The 24,036-nt window shown below is 52.9% G+C and overlaps 1 protein-coding gene across 5 annotated transcripts in view; it reads left to right on the forward strand.

Moving 5' to 3' along the window:
- Positions 1-24,036, forward strand: part of SEPTIN9 (septin 9) — a 145,804-nt gene that overhangs the window by 59,269 nt on the left and 62,499 nt on the right. The window contains exon 1 of one of the 5 annotated variants that reach the window (XM_030014680.2): positions 9,178-9,388. The exons of the other annotated variants lie outside the window; for them this stretch is intronic. Coding sequence (XP_029870540.1) covers positions 9,334-9,388 — 55 coding nt within the window. The 5' untranslated portion in view covers positions 9,178-9,333. Of the gene's footprint in view, positions 1-9,177; positions 9,389-24,036 lie in introns of those variants that run through there. 5 annotated transcript variants of the gene reach the window in all.

The following is a 24,036-nucleotide window of genomic DNA, read 5'->3' on the forward strand; positions in this document are numbered from 1 at the left end:
CAAAGGCTGGCGTGCTGATGGGAGACCTGGTTAGAGGGGGGTTGTGGTTCCCTTTGCCCTGCCCTGTTTTTCCAGGACAGGCGACTGGAGTCTGAGCGCCTGGGCTGCCTCTTGTGTTTGTGGTAGATCCCTTGAACACGCAGCTCGGGGTTCCTGCTTTAGTGCTGCCCAGCACAGCTCGGCCAGCTGGGAGCCTGGAGCCTGCCTAATTGTGCTGGGATCTGGTTAGAGGGGGATTACCTTGGTTGTGTCTTTTGTGTAAGTCAAAGAGTTGTAATAAACTTTTCGAGAGGACAATTTAATGAGATGTAAAAGCCAAGGCAGACCCTGCCCTTGCTGAAGGCAGCTGGTCCCTCCTTGGGTCCAGGCTGGCCCATCTCTTTCCCATTTGCACTCCCTGAGCCTAGCAGTTTGTTAACAGCATGGATCTTGCCTAATTTTATGTATGTGCCTGTGTTGGACCCGCCAAGCTCTCCCGGCAGCAGCAGTGCAGGTGGTGGAGCTGAGGGCATGGTTCCTCTGGCCAGACATTCACAGGGTGACGCCAGGGGCACCCAAATTTCCATCCACATGGAGACGGGAGCACATAGCCCATGGATTTTGGCAACGATGCCTGTTCACTTGTGTACCCTTCCCATCCCTGCGTGGTGGAGCTGGAGCAAAGGGGAAGCCGCCGGCGGTGCTCAGTGCTGCGTGGAAGCTGACCGCCACACCTCAGCATCCCTGCTGGTGGGTTCACTGGCATTTGCCAAAGCCTTTCAAAGGAAAGGAAAATTGTGTTCATTCTTCCTCTCCTTCCTTTCCTCCTGCTCTTGTGTCCTCCTCCTGCTGTGCGGTGAGCTGCTGCGCTGTGTCCATGCTGCCAGGAGGAAGCCGAGTGGGTGTGGGGCTGCGGCTCCATCTGGGAATTGTTCTTATCAAACTGGTTTATGTCAAAAAGGAATAATAATAATAAAACATTTGATGGTAAGCAGGGGGATCAGGAGGTACAGCTGCTCCTGAGGCCTGACCTGCAGCTCATGGCACTTCCTGAGCCTTTACGGAGAGTTTTAGGGTCTTTGTGCTGCAGCAGATTTTGTTGCATGCCTGAAATATCTCAGAGGAGCAGGGAGAAACAACTGGGGGCTGGCGCAGGGAGCGCGAGCTGCTGGAAACGTCTCTCTGAGAAGCAGGGGAGAAGTATAAGAAAAGCAAGTTTCCTGCCATGAGCTGGTATATTTATGACTGGAAAGATCTGGGTTGAAAAGGTCGTGAGCAGGCGGCTGAGAGAGCAGCAGAGGCAGTGGCTGTAAAAGCTGCTTTCCCGGCTCACGCCCCGCTCTGCAGCAGGGACGGGAGGGTCCCCTGGGGGTCCGGTGGTCCCATGTGATGGGAGAGGGATGGTGAGCACTGGAGGGGTGAAGGACAGTGCCAAAGGCAGCTGGGAAGTGCGTGGGGACGTGGGATGGAGTGGGATTTGTACCCGTGGGGCTGCTGTGGGGATGGGCTCGGCATGGGGAGCCCACGCTGTGCCTGCCTCCTCCCCTTGTTGTGCGGGGATGGAGTTTCCAGCCCTGCCTTGGACACCACGTGAAAATGAGACGTGCACATCTGGAAGCGGAGTGCATGCGCATAGTGCTGCCAGTTTATTTATTCCTGCAAATTCTCCCTAATTAGGGACTGCTGGGAAGTTTGCAGTAATGGAAATGGCCTCTTTCTGAGGGGTTCAATGTTCTGGATGACCCTCGCCTCCCCTTTTTCCCCCTGCAACTACCATAAGCGTGCATGTGGTAGAAATGAAGGGGGGAGGTCTTCCCTACCTCGAGGTCCAGGCATTGCAGTTTCTTCTGGAGTCAGATGCACCCTCAGCCACGCGGGAAGGCTTTGCAATGGAAACATGCTGTGCCATGTGTGTGTTAAACTCATTAGAGGATGAGCAAGGTTTCTGAAGCCTCTCGTTTCTGTTTAAAATATCTGTGCTGTCACGCAATGTTGTTTTTTGTGCCTGTTTGGTCTTAATATTAAAATGCACTAATTAATAATTAATATTTTTTTAAATAATTAAAGTAATTAAGCTGGTTTTCTGCTTGGATCCTAAACTGCACCTCCGAGTTTCTTAGGAAAGTCTGACCTGAAACTAAATGAGAAGAACAAGGGCATGAGACTAAGTTTGTTTTAACTGCGTGAGGTTCAGGCAGATGCAGTTCCTGATCCTCTTTCCATTTCCTTCCCCTGCAAGCGTCCCCCGCCGTTTAATCAACACCAGGGAGTTGTGCTTCCCTTCCCTTCCCTTCCCAGGCACGGGGGCTGCCAGCCCGCTCCGCCGGTGCGGTGGGGACCCCCCCCCAGCCGCCTGCCCTCCCGGGAGCACTGGGACGGCTGGGTGTGCACTTGGCTGGGGCTGGGCCGATGAGCCTGGCCCGGGCTCGGGCCAGCGTTTCCCTTTCCAGGCTGTCGGCATGCACAATAACCGGAATCGCCAGCTTGGCGTGAAACGCTTCAAGCTGGGCTCCGGCACCGGCATGAAGTCAATGGAGCCCACAGTGAGCTCGTCCCGTCCATACAGATCACCGGGCAAATTGGTTGTTGGAGTTGATGAGGCTTGGAGTGCATAGGAAGGTGTTTGTGGGGAGCAGAGCTGTGCCCTCCCAGCCCAGCCATGTGCCGCTGGATCCGAGCATGGTGGGTGCTAACCCGCAGCATTCTTCCTGCTGGCAGGCAGTGGGACCCGGTGCCTGGTTTGAATCCCACCTTAGCACTGGTGTAAACCCAGGGCGACTTCATCGGTCCCCACGGAGGCAGGGGAGGTGTTGGGGACCATCAAGGATTTGCACACATGGGGCGCAGGAAAGACTCATCTGTGTTTTCAGATTAGCAGGGTGAGAGGATGGGTATTGGTCCTCTGCTTGCCCTGCTCAGTGTAACCACACGCGATGCATTCCCTTGTCCTGTTTGAGAACAAGCTGGTACCTACTCTGCACACTGACTTAATGGGGTTAAACCTAAGACGAAGTTAAGCCTTCATCTTCTTCACAGCTCGCTCTCTGCTGGAGGTGGGGGAGAAGAGGCTGCAGGGACCTTGTGCCTGTGGTTGTTCCTCTACCCGCCCAGCTCCGATGGGGCCTCTCAGCTCCAGGGCTGTCCCAGAACACCAAGTTTACTGTTTCTCCTGTTTGTGCAGTAAACATCTGAGAAGCTGTAGGCTCGGGGACCATCTTCTTCCCCATGTCGCATTGTATTTCCTACGAGCAGCCGTGCCCCACCTTGAAACCTGTTTGGCGCTTTGCCCCCTTGATTTCACAGCAGTCCTTTTATATCTCCCGTCACTAGCTGTTAAAATCTTCTCATTTTCAGCTCTTATTGACCTGTTTGTACCATAACCATGTTTGGATTTGGATTGGGGTTTTTTTTGTTCCCTTGGCAACGGTGATCTTCGCCTGCAGCAGCTGTCCCCTGTGGTGCATCTGCGTGCAATGCTTCTGGCAGTCCCATCCCCTCCCCACCTTCATTTCTGCTTGCTCTTACTGATGCTGGGTAGCCAGGATGACTCAAGACGGAGCACTAGTGATTTCTGCTTTGCTGCTGAAAGTATCTAATTTACTATGTTTTAGGAGGGCGCTTGCTTTAACTGCGTGGCATCGGAGGCTTGCGGTCATGCTGGGACCCACCGATGAGGTGAGGTCCTTCACACTGATGCGCTTTTCATGAGCAAAGACTTTATTAAAAGCCCTTTGGGTACTGACCTTCTGCATTCTTCCAGATTTCATCCTATTTCTGTTATCCAGCCTTCAAAGTTATCTGACCGTTTCTGTGCAGTACCCTGGCTTTGCATTTGTAACAGGGGCTGTGTAGCTCTGTGGCACTAAGGGATGAGATCTGGCCGTGTTTCCTTCATCAAGAAAATCAGTTAATTATCCAGAAATCTCAATCAGCAAACCTATTTTGAATTTTTTAAACTTTTCCCATGATCTTAGTTTCCTTGCAAAGGAAAGGAAGTGTGACTAGCACTGAAGTGTGGCCGTCCTCGCTTTTATTTCCTACTCCTTTGGAAGCAGGAAGAGCTTGAAGTCTTGGGAAAGAGCCTTTTTTGGTGACGGTTCCTGCGTAATCAGCAGGGCTGGAATCATGCCGTCATCTACATGAAAGCATGGGCAGAGGTGATGGGAACTGCGCCTCTGCTTTTCCTTCCAGAGTCCCCCCCTGTCCCCAGCCAGTAACACTGGCACTTCCCAAGGAGCCGGGGTCCGGATTTGGCGCTGCTCACCACCGCAGCCGCGTCTGGTCCTATGACTTGCCAGCTCGCTGTCTCTGAGTGATGGCTGTTACACGCCTCAGTTTCCCCACCTGTAATATGGAGATCATTGCACCTCTTCCCGGTGGATTTGGAAGCAGAAATGTTTTTTTGGGCAGAAGCACAAGAATTCGGAAGGTGCAGGGAGTGGAGAAGGGGAAGGGAATTGCAACAGCTTTTGTTTTGGCTTAGAAGAGGTGTGACTCGCCATTCCTTCACCTTCAAAATCTGCCTTGTCTGGGTTGTTATACATCTGTTTCTACCTGTTACCCTGCATTGGTGCTGCCCATCTGACAACAGCCGAGCGCATGGTGCAGCCAGTGCTGCCCTGCACTTTGGCTTGAAGCGATGCCGTGGGGATGTTAGACCTCTGCAGATGTTGGGGGTTGGTGTCACATGTTGCAAGAGCCTCCACCCACGTCCTGCACCTACCCAGAAAGGCCGGGAAGGATGTTTCATCTGTGATCAGCAGCAAGAAAAGATATTTGGACTCTCAATAGAAACATTAGGTGGTTAATAATAATATTTAGCTGCTCCTACATAGTCCTTTTGGTCAGTAAGTCTCAAAGCATTTTACAGAAGAGACCAGAATCAATAAAGAGTTTTGTTTTCTAATTAAAATAAGAGGAGGAAAGGGAAGATGCTGTGGATGAATTACCTGCTTTTGCATACAAGAGAATTTAAGATTCAGGTAGCCACAATGACTCATGCCACCTAGTCTAACCGAGCCTGACGCTCATGACTGCAGCAGATTGTGAGACTGATAAGAGCTTTGTGGGTTCAGAAAAACCTCGACTTGTGGGAGGAAGAAAATCTGCCTGAAAAACTGCATTCTTAGCAGCTTGCAAGGAAACTGTAAGGTGCTGTTTAAAATGCGTGTGGATAGGAAAGTCCCTTTTCTGCCGTAGCCTGTCTTGATAAGGGATCTTCTAATGCTGATACCTACCGCCTCCTTCGGTCCCCCCAGTCTTATGTCAGGGCAGAGGCAGCGACCAGCACTGGCTGCTTCTGGAGGAGGTTACGCTGTGATGTGGAGAAACCCTTGAGGTACATCACTGCCTGGAGGGCAGGAGAGCCCAGGGAGAAGGTACCTAGGGGACAAGAGTCAAGGTTTCTTGCATCTGCCAGGTATCATGGCATCAAGCTAGTTTTAGATTGGTATCGATAACTAAGTGATCAGCAGATTTTACAGACTGCCTTTTCTGGGGCAGGAAATCACTTCTAGGCCAACAAATCAACTTTGCAGGAAGTTTATTGCTCATCTGAAGAGCAGAGCAATGGTGAAAGAAAAAGGGCTGGGCAGTCAGTGCCCTCGGTGGCCTGGGTTAGTAAGGAAACAAGAAATATTTCCCTTGTAATGTAATACAGCAAAGAAAGTAATTTACTTAAACCTCTCCTGCAGCCAGTGGTTTGCAGAACAGGGATGGTGTCTTGGACAGCAGTTGCTGTGTAAAGTATCCTGAAGGTCTCAGCTGAGCAGGAGCTCGAGATGAGTCCTCTGATGCAATAAAAACAGTTAGTGAGACCCTTGGTTGTGTACAGAAGGGGAGCAGCAAGCAACAAAAGAGAGGTGATCTGCTCTCTTTCTTTTGAAAAGTGAGTTCTCTCTCTTTATTAAAATCAAAATAAAAATCTAATGACAAACGCTTGTGAAATGTTGGGAGAAAGGAGCAGGAAAGCCAGATAAGTGACTACGGGACCAGAGAAAGTACCTGACATGAAGGACCGAAGGAGCAGAACCTGATTAGTTCATCAAAGGGAATGCAGGTGATGTGATCAGTGTGGGAGATCTTTCATCAGGAGAAGGCTCAGGGTCCTTAATCTCCTCAATCTACCAGACAAGGGCAAAGCAGGGCCTGTGCCGAAACTGCATTTGGATAAGCAGTACGACACACGCTTGTGCTATGCTGATGGGGAGCCCCAGAAACAAATTCCAGGGGAGGTGATGGATTCTCCATCTCTCTGGGACGGGTGCTCAGCTTCCCAGGGTTGCCTGCCTTTCTAGAAGAATTGTTTAGCTAAACACAAGCTTTTGAGTTCAGGATGCAGGTAGAAAACCAGATGAAATGGTGTTTAGTTGTTATGTGCAGGCTGGACAAGGGAATGATTTTTTTGGTCTTATGCTCTTGTAAAGCCATGCCTCTGACTGTGGCTAAATCAGAGAAAGGTGCAAGAGAAAGGGTCCAGGAGAGAGGAAGGATGAGCTGATCTCCCTGGAGGAAAGCTTGCTCCTTCTCTACTAGCAGGCACTTGGTTTGTGTGCTGTGGGGTGAGCTGTTTACATACCTTCCTGCTTTAAATATTTACTATTAGAGCTCTGGATATTCTTGTTATTCTTTAGTTGCTATAGTTTTCCATCTTCCTCTCCCCCTCTCAGTGCCTTAGGTGCACATGGGTGCAATATTAACCAGCTGGTTTTAATGAAAATGAACTCCTACTTATAGTCCGGATATTTTATTTCACACTTCTTGGGGCTCTCCTCTAGGCCTGTTGATTTGCTAAACTTTTATTAGATCCAGGATGATAACACCGTCTTTGCTTAGGAAATGCAGAGTAGCCCAGGGAACTGGGACAAAACGAAATGACCTCAAACTCTTCTGCTGAAGAGCTTTGAGCTTCTTCACCAGCTTCATGGGACCGGTGGACGTCATTGTGACACTCACTACACACAATCCATCAAACAATAGGGTTTTTTTCTAGTGGTTTACTTCTTCTTGCCTCTGGTTGACCTCAAAAACGGGGTCCCCATCACAGTGTCCCACTGATCCCCATGTGACCTAGTTCAGAGAGTGCCACCAAACACCAAGTGGTGCATCTGACACTGTATCTTATGGGGTTTGCAAGGGAGGAGACTCTGAACATCAAAAAAAGTGCTCGGTCCTTCCTGAAATTGATCCTATCGCTATTTTTAAATCTTTTTTACAATATCAATTTTTAGTTTGTCTTGCCTCGTTCATTTTTTCTCCCCCTTTAAACCCATTCTACAACCTTGCAATGAGAGCGTACCGGGGAGTTAAAATGCTTAACAGCCTTCCTAAAAGACTAAGCTACGTTCTGCTCCTCCAGCAAGGGAGTCATGGACAGGTTTTTAACAAAGTAGCTTTTTTCTCGCTCAATAACTGAGGTTAATTATTGACAGCTACATTTTTACCTGCTTGAAATGGATTGCAGATGTGACCTGCATATGAGCACTTCAGAAAAATAAAGCCACGTTATTTTGAAAATCAATGCTGATGCAGGCCAGCCAGTGTGTGATGCTGTGCAACGTAGCAATTGGCGCTGCTCCCTGCAGAGCGTGTGTGGATGTGGGGACGGCAGGGACCCGACACCCAGGCGCTGAGCCCAGCGGCACGAGATCCGCAGGTCCATGTTCGTTCCCATTCTCTAAGGCATCGGGAAGAGGTAACGGCGTTCAGGCAGTGGGGCTGCCAGGGAGACGTGCACCGGTGGCTTTACCGACGGCGTGTTGCATGGGGAGGCATTTACATTTCCATACTGCGATTGCAGAGGGATGCAGAGCCTGTTCCTCTCTGCACTGTTGTGATGTGTTGGTTTCTGATGTCGCTAGGAGTGCAAGAGATGAAAGAGCTGAGAGCTGCTCTCTGTGAAAGGGGAGGAAACCCACTGTATCTACCTTAAAATACCATACTTCTATTTTAAAGGTGCGTTCTCAAGACTATTTAAGCAGTTCTCATGTTTTGAAGTAATCCCTTTCCTTCGATTAAAACCTCAAGCTATTAACAGCATGGAAAACCTGGAACTTCTTGAGTCTGGGAAATTGGTGCCGTTGGTTTCATTTTCTGGTTCACATACACTCTTGGGGAGTCTGTGGTGTTTGCAGACTTTGGAAGTGTAAAATTAAAAGCGTGACATAAGTGGTGAAGCATGTACTTTCTGCAGCACCAGACGGTAACAGTACTACTGTTTTGCATAATTTTTCATTATGGTTCACCCAAAGTGGACTGAAACCCCAGCCCATTAATTCTTCTTTTCCTACTGATGTGCCTGGACACATTTCAGTGAGTATCATCACTTTTAAATGATGCTACTAAAACACAGGGTGGGGAGGATAAAAAGAGGGTCAAGAGGGCAGGATCTGAATCAACATGGGAAGGGAGAAACATCAGATAACGAGCAGAGAGACGCACAAACCGAGAGGGTGTGAGAGGTGGAGAGAAGGCAGCAGTGCTGCGCAAGGGGCTGGTGTCGATGGCCAGAGTTGGCCCTTGCCTCACCGGCTCTGGCCGGAGAGGAGCGAGCTGCGGCAGCGCGGGGCTCAGCATAGGCGTGCCCAGCCGTGCACTCAGCTTTGGACCAGGTTTTGCAGTCTCTTTTGCTGCTTCGGTGGTGGTTTTCCAGAGCTGGCTGCAGAAGCGGCTTGGATTTGGTAGCGAGGGGTGCTAGCTAGTGCTCTGGTTTGATTTTGAGAAATTATAAAAAGAGAGGAGGGTGGCCGAGTTGCCCCTTTCCAAAGAAGGGCAAATCGAAAAGGGTTACGGGGGCTCGAGGGCATCGGCGGTGTGACGCACCGGTTTAGGCTGGTGCCATCCCTTTCGTGGGCCATCCTCGGGTTGTCACCCAAGCTTGTTACCTCTGACCGCGGGCTTCGTGCTGAACAGGCGCGGAGGCAGGACGGCGGGCGGCGGGCGCGCCTTTCAGCCCCTGCTTTCCGCTGGGCCCGGGCCCGGGCCCGGCCGGGGGGGATGCGGGACAAGCTCGACTCTGCAAGATGCTGCTTCCCACCCCGGGCGGGCAGTGCCCGGCTCCCGCCTGGCCTCCGCGGGTGCCCCTTCCACCCACCCGGGGCGGTGCGGGGGCGGCGTGACGGGCGTGGGGAGCAGCCAGTGCGCGGCGAGGGGGCCGGGCCGAGCCGGGCCGGGCTGGGCTGGGCTGGGCCGGGCTGGGCTGGGCCGGGCCGGTCGGCATGGCAGGCTGCCCGCCGGCGCGGGGGGCGGCCGCAGCCGCTCGCCCTCCGCCATTCATTCGGCCTCAGGCGGCGGCGGCTGCGCGTACCCGCCCGCCCGCGCCCCGCAGAGCCGGGGGGCAGCGCCCCGCGCCCCGCCATGGCCGACCCGGCCGTCAACGCCCACCTGGAGGGCATCATCTCCGACTTCGAAGGTGGGTGGCCCCGGGGTGCGGCTCTGTCTGCGTGTGTGTCTGGGGGGGGGGGGGGGGGGTGTGTGCTGCTTTTTTCAGCTAAACCGGGGAAAAAGCGGCAGAAGTTGCCGCCGTGCCGGGCTGGGCAGCGCGGAGCCGCCCGCGCCCCTCGCAGGCACCGCGCCGGGCTGGGGACGGGAGGGGAGGCGGCGGCGGAGCGGGGCTGAGCCCCCCCCCCGCCCCGGGGTCCGGCTGCCCCCCCGCCTCTCCCCGCCGCTGCCGCCCCGGCGGTGCCCGGGGTGGGGGGGATCTGGCCTCTGCCGGGGCCCCGCCGCGGGTGGCACCCCCCGGGTGGGTAGGGCTGGCAGGAGCGGGGTGCCCGAGGGCGGCCGGCGGCCAGCCCCCATCCCCCGGCAGGCGCCGGAGCCGGGGAGGGTGGTTGTCGGTGCTGCCGCCGGGCTGCGGTGTCTTTTGTTCGGAGCGGCGTTGCGCCCGGGTGTTATCTGCTCAGGCAGGATCTTATGGGATGTTTTTCCTTTCCTGCCTTTCCTAAGTTGGTTTATGTGGATTTTTAGCTGAAAACACACGCCTGACAAAACTAAAACTCTGCGAAACTCCAGGCACCGGCCCCTCTGTCGACTCCCAGATTTTGGATGCAAACATAGCCCTAGAGTAGCTGGGAGGGGGATAGCAAACCCAAGTTTCAAATATGTCCATAGCGGGAGCTGCCCGCCCTAGAAAGCTTTGCAGTTGTCCGGTGGCAGAGCTCCAGTTGCCCGACAGCGTTGCCTTGCTCTCCGATGGAGTACCTCCTTGCAATCCCCTTGGCGTGTGGACAGAGATAGCTTCTCCCCGGGCGTCTGTGGCTCTTGCCCGGTATGCTGTCTTTTTTTAGGCAAGAAAATAAGCTAGCAGAGAAGCGTGCTGCTGCCAGATGGGTATGAGAGTTAAAGACGGGCAGAAGAGAGGTGGGGGGATTTGTCTGAAGCAGGCGTTGAGAGATCGGCTCAGGGGAGCTCATCTTCCTAAGCCGAGTTTTGGAAGAGCAGCTCCGTCCCTACGCACTCTCACGTCCTGGCAGTGACCCAAACTGAGCTTCGTGCAGTGGTTTCTAGAAAAAAAAAACAACCGAGAAATAGTGGAGATCTGGGGGCTGCGGTGAAAACTTATCCAGGGGCTGCGCGTGTATAGCTATAGGCTGGGACGACTTCACCGCCTCCTGGTGAATCCAGCCTTGCCTTTGGGAAGGAGCACTGTGGTGTTTTTCCTGCTGGGGAGCTGAGGAAGCTGAGAGCGCAAGGGTTCCTCTTCCAGGTCAGGCAGGAAACGGGTGGCAGAGCTGGGGTCTCTGCAGCCCTCGTCGTCAGGTTTAGCCACATTCATGTTCTCTTTTTCTAGCCCCTGGTCTGTCTTCAGCTAAAGTTGGGAGTGGAGGGCTTAGCAGGAGGCTGAGGGAAGTCAAATCCCTTAGGACGAGTGGGACTAACAAGTGTTGGGACACAGAGAGCAACCCGAACACACCATCAGTTTGGCACTCGGGGTTCAACGGTGCCTTTGTAACTGTCCTTCAGGGACTCATGAGCTTCCCCACCGCAGGGCTCCCGAGTGCTGATGTAATTACAGCCTTTCCTCTCGCCTGCCCCAATTGCATTTAAATCTCTGAAGAATGAGTAATTCCCAACTTGGATATGATAAAGGCTCTGCTGTGAGCCCCGGGGCTGCTTGTTTGGGCTGTGTGTGCTCCTCAGTGGCACCAAGCTGCTCCGCAGTGCGATTTTTTTTTTTTTTTTTTTTTTTTTTTTTCAGTCCATAGAGTGCTTTATACTTCCTGCCTATGCAGAGGGAGAGGCTGGGGAAAGCTCTGTGTATCTGCAGCCAAGAGGTCTGGCCTTGCCCTTGAGCAGGGATCTAGGCTACTGTTTCACAATTTAATTAGTTTTCTGGGTTGCATAGCAGCTTCCCAAGAACAAGGCAATTAATTTCTAGCCTGTAGGGCAGGAGATGCAGTGTTCATGTCTGCTGGGTGGGTGTCTCGGCCCCAGGCAGCCGGTGGCCAAGCAGGAAAGATCAGCCAAAAATACCATGGAGCAGAAACACCAGATCACCCGGCAGCCAGAGCCCTCTTTGTTCTTGCCGGTCACACGCTGCTTGCCCTCCCGAATCACCCTGGTTGTTCCTGCCTGCTTTCATCGTAGCATCCCTGCCTGCTTTTCCTTGTAGCCTCCTTCCCTGGCCTAGGACCGGCAGGTTTCTTGTACCTGCTGGGTTGCAGAAGGCAGGGAGTTGCAGGCTCGGCTGTGGGCTGCTGGTGTGGGAGCTGCCAGCCTCTGTGAGCCCGTGGAAGATGCAAGGGCCCTTTGGGAGGGAGAAGGAGTACGAGATAGTTCCAGTTTAGTTTCCAAATCAAAGCAACATGTGAGAGGGAAATACAGCGCAGCGGAGTGTGTTCTTCCTTGTGCCTGATGATGGGATGGGGATGGTCGCATCGAGGCAGCAGTATGTGTGTCCACCTCGCATCGAGCCAGCACGTCCTGTGGGGAGGGCACTAATCCTGCTTATTTGACTGGCAAGATCTTCCTTGTCCCCAGTGGGGGAGAGTGCTATTAGGTCTGTGGTTTGCCAGGACTTACAGAGCATAACAGTTCTGCCCTGGGTTTATAGATTTTGGCAGGTTGTCGGAAGCGTGGCTGGTTCAGCCGTGGTTGCGGCAGCGCTTCCCAAGCTCATCTCTGCCTCGGAGGGAGCTGTGGGTCGCTCAGCTTCCCGGGGTCTCAGACACGGACCTGTGAGTGGCAGGGAAGGGAACCTGTAGCAGTAAATCAACCTGGGTGGTGGGATGCTTGTGCAGTGCATTAATGTTGTGTAAACCCCAAACTGTCCTGATCCTGTTCGGGTTGGGTGATATGGGAATGTGGGTGTCTGTGATGTTTGACTGTGGAGAGGGGTGGATGTTCCCGCTCATGGCTTTGGTTGGTTGTAGTGACGCCCAAAGATAACTCTGCAACATGGTACTCGTCTTCCTGCTAAGGATTTAAAGCACTGTGCACTCATGATCTACTGCCTAGTAGTAAGACAGAAGAGATCTCTCTGGCTCCTTATCCCGGTGGGATGTGGCTGCTGCCGAGCAGAGTCCCAGGGGTAACAGAGACGCATTTTTGCTGGCAATAGCTGATGGTGAGTTGGCAGCAGTGATGCTTTTGCCGGTACTGTCCGTCACCACCAGATTCGTTTCCTCGTAATTTTGAAACACATAATGTCACAACTGGTGCAAGCTGCGAATGATGGTAAATGCCGAGTGAGGCTGTAAGTGCGTAGAGTGGCAGGGTGGTGTGGTGGGGTTCAGTGTGATGTCTGGAGGTAGAGCCTGGAGGGGATACAGGCTTGCAGCTTTGCTCTGGCAGAAACCATGAGACAGCCTTCGCTGATGGTTCTTAATCCCCGATTTACTCATTCCCCATAGCCCAGCTCCCTCGGGGAGTGTGTGCTCGCTGGCGGGCGAGCCTTGGCAGCGCTGTGGTCTGAGCAGTTGTGTGCTACGTGGAGCTGGACACTGAGGGCAGAGAGCCTCCAGCTCTGCCAGGACATGTCAGTGCTGATAGAAAGGCTTCTCTGGTTATTTGTTTGTTTTTGTTTTTTGTTTTTTTTTTTCTTCTTCCCCGCGATTGGACACTTTCCTTACAGGCACACACTTCTTGCACTGCCCAATGCAGGGTATTTCTAGTATTTCAGTCACAGACTTTGTCTCAATGAGGTACTGACTTGTGCTGAGTTATGTCCTGGTTTTAAGGGTCAATAAAGACAAAAAACCCATCAGCCAGGTTGTTTTCAGGAGGAGGCCATAGTAGAAATAGGCTTTTCTATGTGCATGAATGTCATGGGCTCATCCTTAAAATTTACTTGAGCAAATGCCCGGGATGTCTCTGGGACACGTGGCCACGGTGCGTCCCCTGGGCTGCTTGGGGCTGGCATGCCTGCTGCCTGCTGCCGTGGGGAGCAGCTGCTGCCGGCGTGCTGCGGATGCTGGGACTCAACCCTGCTGCTAATATTAGCAGGAACGTGCCAGAGGGATGGTTGCAATGTTATGTGGGTGATGTGGCTTGAATTCAGTATGGTGAAAAGCCCCGGAGAAGGGATGTGCTTTGTGTTTGCATAAGCATCTCAAGTGGATTCAGGGTCTCTCCTGTAAGCCCTGCCTAAGGGTTTGCAGGATGAGTGCTCTCCTGGGCTTACGTGCATGGGAGTCTGGGTGTGTGACTAATGGTCCCACGTGTGCAGAGGTTCAATGCCTGGAAAAGGAAATGCAAAAAGATGTTTCAGGTTATATCTCAGATCATCTCAACCCTAGGAGTGAAGCAAAACTCCTGAACGTCAATTGCTGGATTTCCTGGGCTGTCCACAAAAGATTATACTGCAACTAGTCTCTTCTGGTACTCTTCATCACCAGCCTAGCGCGGGTAGAGCCAGTGTCGCTATCCCAGCTGATCGATGTAGTGTACTGCTCTGAGACATGAAGTCGCCTCTGATATCCTCAAAGGCGAGCTTTACAGGCGCTTCAGAGATTTTTCTGTCTTTTTCCACTCTTCCTATCTACGTTTCTGAATCTGAGACAAAAGGATGGGGTGGATGGGAGTTTTCTGCCAAATCAGCGTGTGGTAGGAGAGGCAGGAGCTGGGGAAAGGTGCCTGTGGGGAAGGCAGGAGTTGTGTCTTCCCCAGCAGAAGTTGTATCTTCCCCTGTAGATCTGGCCTTTCATGTGCAGAGTGGAAAAATCGCATCTGCCTGGTTACAGCAGCAGAGACCTGCCGTTGCGGGTTGTTTTTTTCCCTATGTATATTTAGTTCCTTGGGAATAAAAAGGTTGTGAGGGAGTGGGAAAGGGAAGAACAGGACGTGGATCTCTCTGTCCATGTGAGCTGGGCTCTGGGGATAGCCTCTGGCCCCGGTTAGGATGTAGGATCATCCAAAGGTCGTTGTTTTTAGTCATCTTATGCAAGGAGGGCTGGGCTACGTGTCCTTGGGGATGGGCAACCACTGCAGCATGGAGCAGAGTGTCCTTGGCTCTGCGTCAGCACGGAGGGTTTCCAGTGTTGGCTGGTATGGGTGAGCTTTTGCTGTCCATTTAAGATCAGTCTTGGGCAAAGTGAGCACAGTGTTGCGCTAATCATAAAGAAACCTTTCAAAAGTGGCTGGGTGGGAAGGGACAGAGAGAGGATGAATCTTTACACCAGGGCCAGGGCAGCTCTTTGGCTGTGCAAGCGTACTGCTGGTGCCTGGAGGTAAGTCAGCGTTTGGAATATGTACACTGTGCTGGCTCTTCTAAGTACTTGCCAGTCTCTGGGATCTTGATAACGTCTTTCCCTTAGTAAAAAGCTCACCTAAAATATAATCATTCTCCTGCTTTGCTCTTTGCTCATTGCCTTTTGGTGGTTTATGTCAGTGAAGTGTGTAGGAAGTGCCTCTAGAACACATTGGGTCATGCCTAATAGATTTGAGTGACCATGTCTACATCTCTTGGCCAATGCATGCCAGCAAACCTGCTGCTAAGTGAGAGTTCTGACACCTTTGAGTGTCCTGTGGCCTCACTGTCTGCGTGCTAGTTTAATTTCTGGTTTGCAGCCCTTCCTTGCAGGGAGCTGCTCAGCCCATTTTCCCAGGAGCCAGGACCCAGACAGCAGCCGCAAAAGCCTGGACTGGGACTTGTCATAAATCCAAAGACAATAGTGGAGACTTCAGAGCCCATAATCAGTCCAGATATTCATGTTTCTGACTCTGATATTTGATATTTAAGGCAATGTCTTTTTGCAGGACCATTACGCAGGCTCTTTCCCTCTCCCAACCTCCCTCCCTCCTCCTACTGCAGTGAGCTCTGGCACCTTCTTGGTCTTTAGAGGTGGGATGTGGAGGCAGCAAGCCAAGTGAACCTAAATCCTGGTTAAGCTTGTTTGAAGCCTGTAAAATGAGTCGATGGGTCTGAGTCCAGTTCCTGATGGGGATGTGCCGGTTTGGTGAGGGTCAGTGTCCATCAGGGGAACTCTTCATGGGACAGGGGTGGGCTGTCATGCCCTTCAGCACGGGGCTAGGGTTGTGTCCTGGCCACCTCTCGTGTCGTACCTGCAGGGTATCATTTAGTCCTGGTACCCCTCTGCTTTAGTCATGAAGGCATCAGCAGTTTGTACCCGTCTGCTGTGCCGGTGCTGGTGCAGGAGAGCCCTCCTCGCTCCCTTCCCTGCTGCGCAAATGGTGCTGGTGAGGAGTAGCCCTTGGGCAATGAAGGGGTTTATTGTTACCCTCAACTTATTCTGAAAAACTGCCCCCAGATTAATGAGAGCTCTTATCTCCCGATGGCTGTGACTCAGGCTTTTACCGTGATTGCTTTTGTGAGGTTGCTGGACAGAGCTCAGCACTTGGGTCTCCTGGGGACACCTTCGGAGCGGTGACCCAGGTGCAGGGTCTGTCCGAGCTGGCTCTTGGCTGCTTTGCATGCCAGAAGGTGAGACATCATGGGTGTCAGGGTGGTCTGTCCCGCTGCATCCTCCAGCGCTGCAGCAGATGCCCTGTTGCTGGCACCCAAGTTAGGGCAAGTTGGGGTGGGTTGCCTGGGTGTAGGCACCGCTGACGTCAGGCAGCCTCCCATGGATTGCAGGACAGGGGACACCATGACCACATCGGTCAGCGCCGCCATCCTCCCAGCAGTAGGGGTGGCAGTTTGAGTAAGCATCACAAAATTGTATGGCCCCTTGCTGCTGGTGAGTTGGGTGCTCTCCACCTTGTCCCGGCCCTGGGATTCATGGCAGGGGTTAGTGGTGAGGGCATCAGCACACAGCATCACGCTGGCACTGGTCTGCTGGACTAGTTTGGGAGGGAAGAAGCATGGTGAGGACTAGGGTTGGGACTTCAGTCCTTCTTTCATCTGGTCATTGGAAGTGCAAATATGGGGAAATGTGAAAAGGATGGATTTTGATTTTTATTTTTTAAAGCATGTTTAGTTTACCCGGGAGGAGAAAGGAGGAGGGTTCTGCTCTCTGCCAGCCATCAGGATGTTTGGACAACTGCTCGCATTGCGGTGCTGGGTGTCCCCTCCAACAGAGATGCCAGAGCTGGCCGCAATGGCATCAGCAATCAGCAGGCAGCACAGGCAGGGCTAGTGGGCAGCGCTGTGGGCCTGAATGGCTCCTGGATCCCTTCTTAAGTCACTTTTACTAATTTACCCTTTTCTGTAGCTTTTTAACCAGTGTGTTGCAACACCACCCATCAGAGTGTCTTCTCAAGCGGAGACTTAATCAATTAATGATTTAATCACCTAGTCCCTGCCAGCCACGGAGGCTGGTCGCCCACCTGAGTCACTCTCCACGTCTATGCGCTGGGAGTCGTGACTCATGAGGATGGTGTCTGGGTGCTTACGGCTTCCTACACCCGGTGTGGTACCAGCACCGAAGCTGGTAGCACAGGGCAGTCTGGGGTCTGCAAGGCCATCTGCATCATGCTTTTGCCTTGTGGGTAATAATTTCGAGGTGTGTTAGAAATATTAGTGAACCAAACCAAATCTGCAGTCCCCTGGGAAGCGCAGAGAAGATTTATTTCTCTCCTCCCCTTATGAAAGGAAACTGGAGCACAGACCTGAGGCAAAAGCTGCAGAGAGCCTGTGGCAGAGCCAGTAATGCAATCTGCTGGGCTGGATACCCTGTATTTTATGTAATTTTCTGTACAAGTATGAAATAAATATAAGGGACGTAAAATATACTGGTCTGATCTGGAAGCATTTTGCTGAGGGTTAATGGTTATATAAACCAAAGTATAATGGAAAGTCAAAGCTAAAACCTTTCTAGAACTGCATTATAGGGACTTGAAATCTGGGATTTTGAATTAATCTGAGTGTGGATTTTATTTTTTTTCTATTCTTAGTCCCGACTTTGCTTTTGCATGTTCATTTCTGGTAATTGAGGGGTTTGCTGCATCAGTCTCAGGCCGTTTTGTAGCTTACTGCTTGTGAGTGAAATGCTGCCTGAAAAACTCTGGTTAATGTCAGAGCCCTGAACTTGCATTTATCCCCAGATTTTCTGCATAACTCAGCTTTTGGTACTGTTTGCACAGTTCAGGAAAGTACTGCATATTGACAGCACGTTGCTAGCGTTATCTTCTACACACGATTTGTGTCAGAGCATGCAGTCTATTGCAACTTCTTTTGAATGCTGTTTGTAAAGTCAGAAGGAGAATTTATTTGTGCATAAACCATTCATAACCTGACCCAGGATAGCGTGAGAGTCAGGCTACAACAGGAGATTGTCATTATATGTATTTATATGTGTGTATTTATATGTATGTATTGCAACAAGGTTGGTTTATTGATAAAGAAAAGTGTGAAACCTCCTGGCACAAGCACAGGGAGGGGATCCAGCAACCCTGATTTCTCTCTCACATTGGATGACTGGTAGCTTAGGGAAAGGTGCTTTTAAATTGTCCCCTGCCTTCATTTCTCCAGATGTAAGAGAGGATCTGAATTTCTCAGGCTGTTTTGAAGCTGTTTGTGTACTTGCAAAGTTCCACCAGCATGTGTAGCATTGCTTGCTGCCTGCGCTGCCAGTGAATTCCCCATCTCAGCCCCACATTTTTGACCCCACTGTGGGGCTCGGTGCAGTTGGGAGCACCTTGTTGTTGAGGATGGGATAGAGATATCCTGCTCTGGCCCTGCAGCAGGGGTGCAGCTCCCTCCCCCTTCTGCTGCGGGACCTTTAGGTTTAATATACAGTGTATGGACACCCTATAGATACATGAAGAACATCCTACTTGTCCCTGTAACTGAGCCTTTTGTTCACTAAAATGCCTCCACTTCTGTTATGGATGGCAGCAGCTATTCAACAGCATCACGAATGGTAGGTTCGGATAAGCCAAACCCAGGTGGCCCCATGGTAACGTGGGCGAACATGCTCTTTGCACTTGAGTGGGGCCAGAAAACCGCCGTGAGCATCCTGCTGCCTGGTGACAGGGGTCTGGGAAGCTTTAAGGGCCGTGAGCGGTTAATGCTGTGTTGGGTTTCTAAGGGCTCCTTGAAAGATGAGACCTGCAGCCTCCCCCTCTTTCCTCCTTGGGAACAGGAGGTGACCATCTGGTAGCAGTTTAGAGAAAGTCAGCGCTCTCAAACGGTACCATTGTATCGTGTGAAATAACGGGGCGCCTGACTGCCCTAGTCCCATAAGGCTCTTATGTGTCAAAAAAACCAAGAAAAGCTTTCCGTGCTTAAGCAAGCAAGCAAATGTAACCCCTGGGTTACAGAGACCACATGAGGGGCAGAGGATGTTTAATGGGAAGCAGTTGGGCACGGCGGCCGCGGTAGAGCCCGAGGCTCCGGTTGCGAAGCAGGTCCCGAAGGAGCCAGCATCCCTCGCTGTTTATTTTGGTCTCCTCCCGAGCTCTGTGCATAGAGGTTTCCTTGTATAAAGCATCCCCTCGACTGTTACTTGGGTATTCTGTTTAAAAAGGGAAGAAAGAAGGAGCAGATGTTCATTCGTTGCCCCCCCGCCCCGGTCCCCTGGGGTGCCCAGAGCCGGGCTGCGGAGCGGGATAAGCCGAGGTGGATGGTGTGTCGTGTAACGTTGGCACTTCCCACTGGGAGAAGTGGAGCCCTTGGGCAGGAGCCAGAGCCCTTCACAGCATCTGAGAACCCTCGGCTTGGCTGGGACCCCCAAGGAGGGACTCGCCTTCTGGGAGAGGAGCATGTAGATAGGAGGTCCCGGCCGTGCCACTCGCTTGTGACTTCTCTGGAAAACTCTTGGCTGTCGTATGAGCTACTGGGATTTGAACCAGACCTCTGCCCTCTCTTCCCAATTTGCAAGATCCCTAAAGAGCAGCTTTAACTGGTGGCGTGTGACCTGCTGGTGCCTGGCCATGGGGTGGCCAGGAGGACGCAATGGCCGCACTGTGCAGATATCCCCAGTGCTGCAACACAAAATAGAAAGACACAGAAATATTTTGCTACTTCTCAGGCCCTGCGCTTGCTTGGGGAGCGTTCAAGCCGGGGATGAAGGCATGCATTTCTTGCCCCAAAGCACCTGGCTGGCCCACACAATGTTTGGGTCAAGACTGTGGGTTTGTAGGAGCTGCTGCTGTTGTGCACAGCCAGCAGAGTTGCCCGCAGCAGGTACCATCTCAGAAAGGCTGTGCCTCCTTCATCTGCTAGGATTAATACTGGTATTTTTTGAAAGCTGGCCCTGCCTGGCTGGCCCTGCAGAGCAGGGCCATCGCTGCGTGATGCTGAGCAAAATGCCACTACCTTGAGAGGTTCGCAAAGGTCTGGTCCCCAAAGGGACACAGCAGTGAGCAGTTCCCAGCCCAGGTCCATTAGTTGTGGGCAGAGCTTGGCAGGGGCAGTGGTTGCATCTGAAAGAAAGCGCTTGGGAATCTCATTTTAGGGGATTTTGGGCTTTCCCTGCTGTGGGAGGGGAGCTGCTGCCTTCAGCAATGGTGGATTGAGCCAGAGCTGCCTGAATTGGTTTGGAATCGGTTAAAAGGAAGAGCGTGTGGATGGTAACGTTGTTTTGTGCTCACGCCCCATGGCGCAGGCACCTCCAGAGGAAGAGGAGGAAGGGCGATGCTCGGCACCTCCGCCTCTTTCCCTGCCAGCTGCCTCTGACACCGGCCAGCAGATCGGATGCTGCTGGTGGGGCTGGGGAAGCCCTGCTAGCGCCGAAAATCCCCTGGAAAATATAGCGGGGATAACCCTGCAGCGTGGCCATCCTGCCCCCTGCTTGGGGCAGGGACACCTTGGCCCAGGGTGTCAGGGACGTGTGGACCTGGAGCCCCACGGGGACCCGCAGCATTAGCCACGACTGCCAGCGTGGGACCCCAGCACCGTGCGGGTGGGAGCGGGGTGCGCGGCCCCGTAGCGCTGCCCTGCCTTCGGCTCCTGTTGTTGTAACAAATACGCCAGCTTCCCCGCAGGAAGCCGGGAGGAGGGTCATCTGGAGCAGAGGCTGTTTACTTTCCTTTCTTGGCTCTGGGCAGGACAGGCTATTTTTAAGCTTTTTCTCTTTTTTTGAGAGTTGTTTTGCTTCCTGAGGTCTTCTCTCTTCTCTGTGCGAGGAGCAGGAGAGAGGCAATGCTAAGCAGGGGAGCTGCAGCTGCGCTCGGTCCCACCGAGGGCCACCATTGCTGAAGGTGGCATCCCCGAGGATCATGTTCATGGCAGTGGGTCTCTGTCTCAGAGGTGGAAACACAAACCCTGTTGGTCACAGTCCTTCCCCTTTTTGTGCATGGAATGTTTGACCTTCTCCAGACCATGTTGGACTCAGGACAGTGGCCAAGTGTGCTGGCAGGACAAGCTGGGTACCAAAATCCCTGTGCAACCAGAGGCATGAGATGGACATTCCATCCCACAGAGACCCATGGGTGGGAAAGCTCTCAGGTTGTCCCCAGGCAAATCAGTGACGCTGTTGGGAAGGCAATGCCACTGGGACCTGGGGGTCCCTGTGATTTTGCTGTCAGAAACTTTGCTGAGCCATTTCTAACCCTCCCTTGGGGTGACGGTTCCTTGCCCAGCCTCTGGTACCCCCTTACTGCCTGTTAGCTGTTGGGACCGCAGCGCTGGCATGGGAGGCATTATTTAGATGGCTTGAGTCTCCTGTGGCTGTAATCACAGTTTTGCAGCTCTTCCTTAGACTTTTTGAACCCCTTTGTGTCTGGGCTTTGACCTTTTTCTCCTTTCTGCAGCGGGGCCCAGAAAGACCTGGAGAAAAGCCATTTTTGGGTGTTGTATTCAGTCCAGCCCTTCAATAAGGGTAGGGGATGGCTGTGCTCCAGAAAGACCGTGCTGGTGGGGTTGGGCTGGTTTACCCTGGGCTTGGGGCACTTCAAGAGGTTTGAAGTAAAAAAAAAGAAAGGGCCATATGCAGCAGCTCCAGCATTGCCATCGAGTGACTCACCACCCAGTCACTATTGTCACCATTTCTTTGGCAGTAGCAAGTGGCAGGGGGACTCAGGGGAGCTGAGATGATGGAGGTGGTTCATGCAATGAACCCTGGGGGTCAGCAGGGCTGTTTGTATCCAAAGCCTGTTATTGGGTCAAAAAGAAATCCCCAAACCACTTGGTATTGGGAGATTTCCAGGGGGATGTTGATTTAAGAAAAGATGCTCGCCAGCATTTCCTTTGCTATCGGGTTCCTTGAGAGCATTTACTTTCAAACTGTTCCTCCAGACACATCTGTCATGAGGTTATTAGGCTGCTTTGTTGAAGGGAATAAATGGAGACTGAGGTGGCTGGCTGGAGGAATGACAAGCAGATTTTAAGAGCCTGACGTGGACAAAACTGAGATCCCATCCATCAGGGAGCTGGCAGCGCCTGGCCGGGCCGTGTTCTCCACTGCTCTTGCCCACCCAGTTTTGCTCAAGACTGAGGAAAGGCTCCCCGTCAGGTTGTCCCTTCAGCTCCCTTTGTTTTCCTGCAAAATGCAAACTGGGCTTGACTGGTGTGTTGTTTTAAGCTTGGCATTTTGGGGAAAAAATAGCTAAGATGTTATTTTCTGGATTCAGGGTGTGATGGAGAAGGAAAATGATAGAAAAGTCTGTGCTGGAAAGTCTGAGCTCCAGCTCAGTTTTGGAGACCTGAGAGTTATGGACATGTTGGAACAGCTCTCAAGTTTGGGACCTTTTTTGGATTAATTGTTCTGGGGGTGCTGAGAACTGAGACTTAGGTGCAGACCTGCAGTGCACGAGATGTGCCAACCACAGACCACAGGGCAGACATTGCTGCAGAGAGCATCTCGCCTCTGCAACCGAGTGGTGACATGGCTGGGGGGGGCTCCACAGGATTCAGAAAACAGAGCAGATAAAATGGAGGAAAAACATCTTCATTTTTCTTTACTGCCTCACTCCCTCCTTCTACCAATGTCTGAACATTTTTGAGATACAGGACAGACCATTTTGTCACTAGGTGCCCCTCATGGGACCCTTCCTGGGTTTTACATCATGGATGTTACGTGTTGCGCTTCAGCGCTTTCCTCTCTTCGTAGCCATAAAGCAGCTGTGGTGCTGTTTCCATCAGGTTAATATTGAGGGTCAATCGCTCTATGCATCCCTCCCTGCCCATGCCAGCCAGGACCCCCTCCTCGGGAGCCCATCCTAGGCACCCGTTGCTTCCCAGCAGCTCCCATGCTGGGGTCTGAACCACAACTGGGGGATGTGGGTGTGTGTCTGTGTCCACTTCTGTCTGTCCCCGAGGGGCTCCCAGGAGGGACTTTTGCTGGGTCACTAATACAGAGCATGCTGGGGAGGCTCCTGGTCCCAGCCTCCACAGTGCCCATTCTGGCTGGTTGTGCAGGCTGGCATTCATATTTAGCGGTTTTTGGGTATTTTCCCCCAAAAAAGGGAAAGCAGCCCAAAGCCTGTATCCTAACACTTTAACCCCTGCGTGCCTCCCCCGTTGCATGGCTTGTCCAACACGTGAGCCCCAGCTCCGAGGGTCTCGCTTTCCTCACCATCTCCTTTGGGACCCCTCCGAGCTGCTGCCTTGGGACGGGGCCATCGCTGTCCCCAGCTCCTGCTGCCCAGAACGGAGGCAGCCGCATCTGTTGCCTGCCCTGCCTGGTGCAGGGGGGTGGCGGGTGTCAGCAGCTGTGTTTGCAATTGACTGTCGGAGCAGGGCCGGGATGGCTGCCACGTGGACGGCCCCCCCCCCCCCCCCGTCCCGCTGGCTGGACCCAGCCATGCCAGATGGCTTTTCTCCGGTGAACGGATGTGTCCGAGGGATGGAGGGTCCCCAGGCCCCCCGGTCCTGCCACGGGGGATTGAAGCAGCCCAGGGGAGCAGAGGAGGTGCTTACTGCGTGGTGGCTCTTCTCCAGCTCCACCCCAGGGGTGGGTGGACATCCCGTGACGAGGGAAGGCTGTGCTCAAGTCTCTCCCCCAGCTCCTGGCGTCCTGTGTGATCTCAAGCCCAAGTTTTTAAAGGCTAAATCTCACTGATACTGTCCTGTTGATGTAAAGGATGGGCGCACTCATTACTGATGCTTGTGCCGGTTGTTAGCAGCGTGGCTGTCATCACGCTAAGGCTGTCACTACACTGGCTCAGGTTCACCTCATGGGGGCTCCTTTGGGACCCTGGGGCTGTGCCTCATCCTGCCCAAACCCCATGCCTGCCTGGGTGCTGTGGGGCACGGGGGGGTATGGGCAGCCCTTGGCATTTGGATGGGATCCAGCAGCAGTTCTCTGCGTTTCCCCCCCTTCCCATGAAGTTCAGCCTCTTGTTTCCACCTGGCTGACTCCTGTGCAGAGCAGGGGGTCTGATGGGCTTAAGGGCATCTACTTCTTTAAAGAGGACTGGCTGGAGTGGGGTGGGAAGGGCTGCATGGGGGACACGCAGATGTCCAGGCATAAGCCAGGACATGGTCAGGCAGCTACTGGCCCTCAACCGCATGGCTGAGATGGGAGCATCGCTCCATGGATGGAGGCTTCCTTCGGCGATGCTTTGTGCCCCTAAGCTGAGGGTCTGACGCCAGCGTTCATCAGGTTTCCTTAGACACACTCCTGGCTCGGGGGGGGGTTGGGGGTTTCATTCCTATGTAGCCTGCCTGGCCGGGGAGCTCTGTGTGCTGAGGGGGGCCCATGTGTTGGGCAGAGCCGAACAATGGGCACTTGTCTGAGTGCTGCTCTGCTGTGTGGGGGTGACCTGTATGTCTGCTCT

The sequence above is a fragment of the Aquila chrysaetos genome, chromosome 5 (genome assembly GCF_900496995.4).
Source record: "Aquila chrysaetos chrysaetos chromosome 5, bAquChr1.4, whole genome shotgun sequence".
Taxonomy (NCBI): Eukaryota; Metazoa; Chordata; class Aves; order Accipitriformes; family Accipitridae; genus Aquila; species Aquila chrysaetos.